This window comes from Phaethon aethereus, assembly GCF_964289735.1.
Source record: "Phaethon aethereus genome assembly, chromosome: 26".
In the NCBI taxonomy this organism is placed as follows: Eukaryota; Metazoa; Chordata; class Aves; order Phaethontiformes; family Phaethontidae; genus Phaethon; species Phaethon aethereus.
In genome coordinates this window covers 1,004,646-1,012,907 of record NC_138602.1, presented here as the reverse complement: position 1 = coordinate 1,012,907, position 8,262 = coordinate 1,004,646, and the positions used below count along the sequence as shown (strand labels likewise).

Genomic DNA, 8,262 nt, shown 5'->3' with positions numbered 1-8,262 from the left:
AGTGCCCCCATCCTGCACACAGGCAGCACGTCCCACACAACACGGCACACCTCAACACGACAACACTCCACGCAGGCAACGGCACATCCAGACAGCACGACAGAGGAAGCACGGACAAGCCTGGACCTCCACAGCAGGCGGGTGTGGGGCCACGAGCGTGGCCACGGGGCGAGGACACACATGGAGCCCACAGCTATTTACCTTCTCTGTCCCCTTGCCATGTTTTCTCAAGAGCGTGCCCTGTAGAAGCAACGTCAGAGGTTGAGTGGTGGGGTGGGGGACAGCGTGGGACAGGATATGGGGGGTGCTGGGCAAGGCTGGGCACGCGGGGTGGCCACAAGCTGGAGGCAAAGACATGGCCGAGCCCCAAAATGACAGTCAGGGCTAATGGGGGACTGGTTCCTGCTGGAGTGCTGGGCCCATGGGGGACCGGTCCCCACGGGGACACTGGGTTACTGGGGAACTGATCCCCAGGAGGACGCTGGGTCAGTGAGGGACCGGTGTCTTTGGGGACCAGCTGGCCCAGCATCCCACTGGAATGCACGATGTTGTACTGGTCCCCGCACTGGGATGCTGGGCTTATGGGCAGCTGGTCCCTGCTGGGATACAGGGATGCTGAGCCCATGGGGGACTGGTCCCCGCCGGGATACAGGGAGGCAGAAGCCAGCTGTCACTGTGTGGGCAGCCTCTGGTGCCCCCACATGCCCCTCCAGCCCTGGCAGATGCTCGCAGTGCTGGGGAGGGCGCAGGGAGGGGGCAGCTTGGGCAGAGGTTCTGGTCCCTGCAGTGCTGGGCCCAGTGAGAACCCCACACTGACCCAGGCCCAGCAGTGGCAAGAGAAAGTGTAAAATGGGGCAGCGGTGCCCTGGGGAGGGGTCCCAGCCAGCCTCTTGTGGGTGGCTGGGGCACGTCAGGAGGGGGTGGCAGGGGGGTCAGCTGGCAGGGAGGGACAAGCAGCACAGTTAGGGCCAAGCGGGGCTGCCAAGACGGTTTCTGGCCCTGGGAGGAAACTGAGGCACAGGGTAATGTGTGAACAAGAGGTCCCTGTACCCCAGAGCTGACACCACTCGAGTCCCCCGGCAGCCTCAGCAAGGCTGGGACATAGGGTCCCTGTGAGGTCTGAGGGGAGGCTCAGCCCCAGGCTGCCCCCAGGGTCTCTTCAGATGCTGATGTTGGAAACAAAAGGTGTTGGGGGACAAGGGTTGGGCGTTTGTCCCCACAGAGATTGGCACCCAGCACCCAACCACTGGCGCCCGCACCACTGCTCCTCCTTGTGAAAAGTGCCTGCGGTCAAAGCAGGGGTGGGGGCAGGACGGGGGGGGGGGGAACGTGGCCCTTCCCTTGCCCCACGGGGCATAAGCCCATGGCCACAGACTGAGCAAAAGAGGACAAAAGGAAAGTGCTCAGTCAAAAACCGTGCAAGGACCCAGCAGCAATGCCGAGAAGGGAACCCAGGAGTCTGGGCTCCCAGGGCCGTATCCCAGCCAGGAAAAAGTCTCACAACTTGTGCCAGCAACCTGCCCTACCACTGAGCAACTGGGCCAGGGACCGTCGTGTCCCAGCGAGATGCTCGTCTCCGCAGGGAGGGAAAGCCGCTGCCCTCAGCCCCCACCATAGCCGCACCCCAGCCGGGGCCTCAGTGGGAAACTGAGGCACAAGGGGTCAGGAGGAGCAGCGCTGAGGGCCAGGCACGCACCGCTCCCCTGCTCGTGTCTCCACTGGCCCCTCTCGCCCTCAGCACGGAGCAAGAAGATGGGATCAGCCTGGGTTTGGCTGTGCTCCATTACATGGCACTGCCCCATCACCGTCCCCTCCCGCCCCGTCACTAACCCTTGCACCTCCCCGTGCCCAGGCACCGCAAATCTGCCCAGAACCTTTCCACCCCCTGAACCCAGCTGGGGCCGCGGGCAAGTGCCCACCGGGAGCCAGTGCCAAGCAGGCAGCACGAGGACGGGGACCACAGAGGTGGACCAAGTCGGGAGCTGGAGGAGGATGTGGGCAGGGCACGGGCAGCCACACAAGACAAAAACCGGCGAGGCCAGGACCGACACACAGCGGACAGACAGACAGACAGACAGGGAGCTGCCGTACTTACAATCATCTGCCATTGAAAGGCGAGCGGAGCAATTGGAGAGAACAACCATGTCATGAGTGTCGGCCCCTTCCTCCGCCCTCCCCAGCCCCAGCTGCCCCACGGCTGGGTACCCGCCCCGGCCACCCCCCCAGCCCCATCAGCCAGGAGGGACGGCAGAGCCAGGGCTGTCCCCCATCTGACATGCCACAGCACTCGGCATCGGTGCCCTGCCACGGGCACCGCAGGTGTCCGCAGCCCCGAAGTGGCCCCATCCCACCCTGCCCAGTGCTTCCTCACTGTGGCAGGGGACTCTGCCCCGAGGGGACTCAGCTCCAGGGAGCTGGCAGACCCCACTCGACACTTGGCTCCGACACATAGCCCCGTGCCGCCAACCTTCCCAGCCACCCCCAGGCTGAAGCTCAGAGCCACGCTGGGTGGGCTGTCCCCTGCTGTAGGGACGAGCCCCAGCACGGCCCCCCAAGACTGCCTCCCCCAGGAAAAGGGCCCGACAGATCCACATGTCCGTGCCACCTCCTCTGGCCTCAGCACTGGGCTCATCGCCTCCAGAACGTGGCATAGCCACACATGGGCCGGGAAGGGACAGAGGCAGGGACTGGGATGGTGACTGGGACCCAGCGGCACCAGCATTCCTGCTAGATTTGGCCACCTTTGCCCAAGAGCGTGCAAGCCCGGCCAGGAGCAATGCAGGGCTGACCCGAGCCGGGCTCTGGGCTATGACAAAGTGCCAGTGAGGTGGCACCACTGAGGGCTGGCAGGTCACCAATGCGCTGTCCCTTACAGACACAGCACATGGAGCCCCACAGCCCCAGAAAGGTGACACAGAGGCCAGTGGCTCCAGGGACTCCAAATACGTGCCCGAGCCCTGCTTTGTGACAGTGACAAAAGCCACTGAGGGAGAGAGGGACAGATGTGTGGCTGGCTCAGAGCCCTTAGTGTCACCCTTCCCTGCCTGACCCCGAGGGAACAGCCATCCCGGGAAGCTTCGGGGAGCATGGCTACGTGCGACGAGGACAGACACACAGCAATGCGACACGGAGCCTCGAAGCCCGTAGGCAGCCTCCCTCTGAGGAGGGACTATTCCCTGGGCTTTGCTCTGCTCCCTCAGAGCCTGCTCAGCCCATCAGCAAGGAAGAGTTCAGCCCTGCTGCGGGGACGTCCCCCCCATCCCCACATCACCCCCATCCCCGTCCCTGCTCCCCAAGCAACCCCAGCCCCACAGCAAGGCCGACATGCAGTGGCTCCCTGCACTCCAAAAGCCTCCTGACCCACCTCCCGGCAGCGGGCCTGTGCCCACGGCCGGTGCTGATGAGCACAGCACGGGAGGCTGCCCCAGCGCAGAGGGGAGGATGGAGAAGAAAGGACCAGTGCCCGCCCAGTGCCACAACAGGGATGGCAGGAAGGTCCTTTGGCAACGCCATCCAAGAGGGTGCTGGGGCTGCACCGGGTACCTGGGTCAAGGATGACCTTTCTCTCCTCCATCCCTTCCCTGGCCATGAGCTGGGAGCAGGTTTGGGGAGACCACTGAAGTCCCCACCCACTCAGTGGCCAGCAAGGGCACCTGGCCAGCAATGTCCCACACTGGCCCCAGTGAGCCACTTGCATCTCAGCTCACAGGGAGCACCGTCCCTGGTCCCCCTCCCCGTCACTCACCGTCTGGTCAGTGAGTGGGGGCAGGACAATGGTCTTCTCCATCGTGTTCATCACCAGCTTCCAGAGCTCCTTCAGCACCCGCTTCAGCACCGTCTTCTCACAGATCTTGGCAAAGAGCGTCAGGCTGCCGAGAGGAGACAGGGCTGAACTTCCCGGCATGGCACCCCTAATGCCACCCCTTGCCCGGTCACCCTGGCCCTGCAGGTCGCCCACACTCCCAGAGTGGGACAGAAGCATTGGGAAGGGTGGGGGTCCCTGTTGCCCCCATACTCACTTGCTGTCCAGGAGGTCCATAATGGGCTGCAGGACATTGTCAGCATCCTGCGCAACACTGCTGCAGGTGCTGGCAGGGACGTTGCCGGTGCCCTTCACCTGGCCCAGGATGTCGCCCATCTGCTTCACACACTCCTCGATGTGCGGCTGGAAACTGGGGACCACAACACCCAGGCAGCTCAGCATCCCCCACGGCCGTGCCCAGGACCTGCTTAGCCAAGCGGAGCCCCAGCCTGGCCCCGGCCACAGCTCCTGGATCCCCAAACCTCTCCTTGGCCCACCGCCCTCTCGCCTGGGTGTACCTGGTGGCAAAGACTCGGCTCAGCTCATCCAGGACATTGTTGAGTTTCACCTGCAGTTCCTTGAGGATATCACTGGCTTCTGTGTCCAGCTGGAGGAGGGATAGGTTGGAGAAGCCGTCAGGGTCCCTGGCCCAGCCCTGGGGGGGATCTCTGCACCCCAAATGCACCCCTGGGCAGGGTGAAGCCCATCTGTCATCCGACATGGTAGGAGAGCAGGGTGCCATGGGGTGGGACAGCATGATGCTGGAACTGGGGTCTGCTCCCCGCACTACAGAGCCGGGGAAGGGGTTGCCTCTGGGGACAAGGGACTGATCCAGCCCCTCCACAGGCATCTCTCCTGGAGACCCCCGATACGCACCTCCTTCCCACCCATGGCTTCAAACATCTTCTCGAGCTGGACGCGGAGCTGCTGGATGTTGTTCATCAGGATGCAGGGCTGGAGGGGTGGGATGGGGAGGGACGGTCAGCACCAATAAACATGGCTGGAGCAGCTGCCCACCGCCCCAGGTCCCTCCCACCCTGCAATGGGGGGGACACGAGAACAGTCACGGCATGGAGCCCTGCCTGGCAGCGTTCCAGGGGCTGCCATCGGACAGGGACCGAGGGCAGAGCCTGCGTCATGGGGATCAGCTCTGGAGCTGAGGGGGCACCACGGGGGGACAGTCCTGCCTGGCAGCACCAGGCAGGTGGCAAGCAGAAGGGAGATACATTACCACTTTCTCCTTCTCCTTGGAGCAGTAGGAGGCAAAATCCTTGGAGATGATCTCAGCATACTGGAGTAGCACATTGCTGATGGTCTGCAGCCAAATGAGGGATGGGACCCACCCAGACAGCAGCAAAGAGGAGGAAGAAGGGAGAGAAGGAGACCATGAGTCCCACAGCAGTGAAACAACCCAACACCCTGGGACCCCTAGACCCTCTGGCCCCACGGATGCGCCAGGGGCCACATGGGCACAGCCCATGCCACATCTGGAAGCCGTATCCAGCACATCTGGTCTCCATGGGCAGCTCCACCACCAGCACAGCCGTGAAGGCATCAGCCATCAAGACTGCACACAGCTCCCTCCCACACTGCAGCGAGCCAGTGGCATTTAATTAATCTAGATTAATTAACCGATTAACTCATTAATTAGCTAATCTCCTGTGCTAGCAAAGCTGGGAGAGCCACAGGGTCTGTTGGTGGCACATTTGCTTGAGCATTGCTGTTAGAGGTGGTGATATCTGTGCCCTGTGCCGCTGCCCACAGCTGGATGGGAGGCAGCGGAGAGAGCCCAGGAGCCCCAGGCCAGGGCTGGGACAGGGGTCCCAAGGGCGCTGCTGGCCCCGTGGCCACCGCCCCGGCAGCTGCCTACCTTGGCAAACCTTCGCATGTAGTGCCCAACAATCTGGGGGTCAGGGCACTCGAGCTTCTTGATGATCTCAAAGCTCTGGTTGAGCTGGGAGAAGACGTCCACCACGGAGCAAGAGAAGAGCGCATGCTCTGATGTCTGCTGGAACTGGGGGAGCGAGAGGCAGTGTCAGCAGGAGGCAGGCAGGGGAGATTTTGGCCCCGATGGGGACACAGTGGCCATTGAGGGACAAGCCCCTCGCCCACCCCCAGTTGTGCCCGCTGACAGTCCTGTTCATACCCCATCCTTCTTGTCCCGCTCCAGCGCTCCGTGCAGGAAATCCCGTGACACCTCTTCATTCTCATCCAGCCACTGGATAACAAAGGGCTCGAACCAGCTGGAAGAGAGGCCCATCTCTGGTGAGGCCGGCCAGCCCCCAGGGCGTGGAGCCCCCTCCCCTGCCCCCCGGGGGCGGCACTCACGCAGGGTACTCGGGCACGCGGCTCTTGAAGGAGGGCAGCTCGGTGACGTACTCGTTGTACAGCCACTTCACCTTGAAGTGCAGGTTCATGTAGTCCGCGCTCTTGCACAGGCGGTGCTTGTCGTGCTCTGCACAGGGAAGGCAAGTGCGCGCGGGGGTTGCTTCAAGCCCCAAACGTGGGGGGCATCTGCCCCATGGGCAGCTCCGGGGATGCCAGGGTAATGGGGTGAAGTTGGAAGTGCTTCTTGGATGGGCACCATCCACTAAGCCCACTTAAGCTGGGCATCTGATGGGGGGGTGCAGTGGGCTTGCCCCAGGAACAGGCGAGGTGGGAGCAGAGTGCAGCTCCTGCCCGGTTCCCCCACCCGGCTTCGGGCGGCGTGGGGGGACTCACCCTCCATCGCGTACTTCATGTCCTGAGCAAAGAGGTTCCACATCACCTCGGCACTGATCTTCCCCACGTTCAGCTCCTGGGGGAACCTGGGGCAGGCGGAAAGCGGGGACATGGGATGGACCGGCCCTCCACTTGGAGATAGGTCCCCCCCACACCTCCCACCTGCCTCAGTTTCCCCATCTGCGGAATGGATGTTACAACCCATTTCCAAAGGACCAAAGCTGCCGTGTGGGCACCCCCCCGGCGCGAAGCAGGGTGCCCTCTCCCAGCACCTACTCACTGGTTCAGGCAGGGCGTGTAGGAGTTCTTGTCCTCCTCGATAATGGAGACTATCAGGGTGATGAGCTTGGACCAGAAGTCCAGGTTTTTGATGCTGGGGCCCTGCTCCTCGGGGGGCACCTCGCCTTTCTTAGTCTGGAGTGATGGGGACACAGCAGAGGCTCTGGTCACCCCACCCGTGGGACTCGATTTCATCGTGGGGCTAACGAGAAGGCAGGAGGGCTCTGGGAACACCCTGGAGGCTCCCACGCAGCCCCCCCTTGCCTGGCCCTGGTCTCGACCCCACAGCAGTGGGGCTCAAACCCTGCCCAAGGCTTGGGGCTCATTCTGCATGGGGCTGAGCACTCGGGAGAGGGAGCAGGAGCATCGTGCGAAGGAGAAGGGCAGGGGATGGGGAAGGTCAGTGGGGGGCAGCAAGGCCCAGCTCCCCCCAGCCCACGCACCGGGTCCGTCTGGTACTCGCGACTGTAGAGCTCGTGACAGTTGTTGAAGATGTACTCGTAGGTGGAGTTGAGGCAGGCTTTCACGCAGTCCTTCACCACTTGGCTGGCTCGTGGGGGGCTCTGCAGCTCCTGGACCTGGTGTCAGGGAGGGAGCGGTGCTGGAGGCAGACCCGCAGCCCCGGCCCGGGAGCTAGCACAGGGCCAGCACCACCCCAGCCTCGCAAAGAGCCGGGGCCAGCGAGGGTCAGGCTCCCCGCCAGAGCTATGAGGTGAGTGGGGCCCCAGCAATACCTTCATCCGAAAGAAGGTGATGCTGGTCAGCAAATCCACCGTGGACTTGAGATCCTGCAGCCGTTCGGGACTGCTGGCAGGGAAGTTGTTCTGCCAAAGGGGAAGAAAGGAGCAGAGTTGCACAGAAAACTCTCCCAGGGACGAGTGGATGGGGAGAAAACAGCCACCTGCTGTTTCAGACCTTACTAGACAGGTGGGGAAACTGAGGCACGGCAGGCACCTTACCCGGTACATGGAGAGGTCGATCCGCAGCGAGTTGTGCAGCTGGTCAAGGAGTTTGACGAACCGCTCCTTCTGTGGAGAAACGCCCCGGAGCCAGGTGAACGGGGGAAAGGCAGCAGCGACCGTCCCCCCTCCCCGCTGCCCCTGGCTCGCTCTGCCCCCAGCCCAGCCCGCGCTGCCCCCGGCTCATCCCGCTCCTTCCTGCGGTTCTGCTGTCCTTCCTTCCCTCCTTCCTCATCGGAGCCCTGTGGGCAGGCACGGGATGCCCGCAGAGAAGAGCGTGTCCTCACTGGTGGCCGGGGCTCACTGGCCGTGAGCTCAATGGCTCCCGGGGCACACGTGGCCGTGCCAGGCACGGTGCGGGATCGAGAGGCAACACCGTGCACCCACTTTGCTCTTGCTGTCGGTCGGTGCCGCAGCGGGGACGGGCTGCTCTATCATCTGCCCTGCCAACTTGAACACCTCTGAGCCTGAGCTCGGGGCAGGAGCAGGGAGAGGGTGTAC

General features: G+C 63.3%; 1 protein-coding gene across 1 annotated transcript in view; it reads right to left on the bottom strand.

The window, feature by feature from the left end:
* Nucleotides 1-8,262, bottom strand: part of LOC309413688 (protein unc-13 homolog A-like) — a gene marked incomplete at both ends in the record, with an annotated part of 29,905 nt that overhangs the window by 1,495 nt on the left and 20,148 nt on the right. The window contains 14 exon segments of the mRNA XM_082010883.1: nucleotides 117-240; nucleotides 3,746-3,869; nucleotides 4,020-4,172; nucleotides 4,321-4,409; nucleotides 4,679-4,756; nucleotides 5,034-5,117; nucleotides 5,673-5,816; nucleotides 5,949-6,045; nucleotides 6,131-6,257; nucleotides 6,524-6,609; nucleotides 6,804-6,937; nucleotides 7,246-7,380; nucleotides 7,537-7,626; nucleotides 7,762-7,830. Of these exon segments, the coding sequence (XP_081867009.1) occupies nucleotides 117-240; nucleotides 3,746-3,869; nucleotides 4,020-4,172; nucleotides 4,321-4,409; nucleotides 4,679-4,756; nucleotides 5,034-5,117; nucleotides 5,673-5,816; nucleotides 5,949-6,045; nucleotides 6,131-6,257; nucleotides 6,524-6,609; nucleotides 6,804-6,937; nucleotides 7,246-7,380; nucleotides 7,537-7,626; nucleotides 7,762-7,830 (1,534 nt within the window).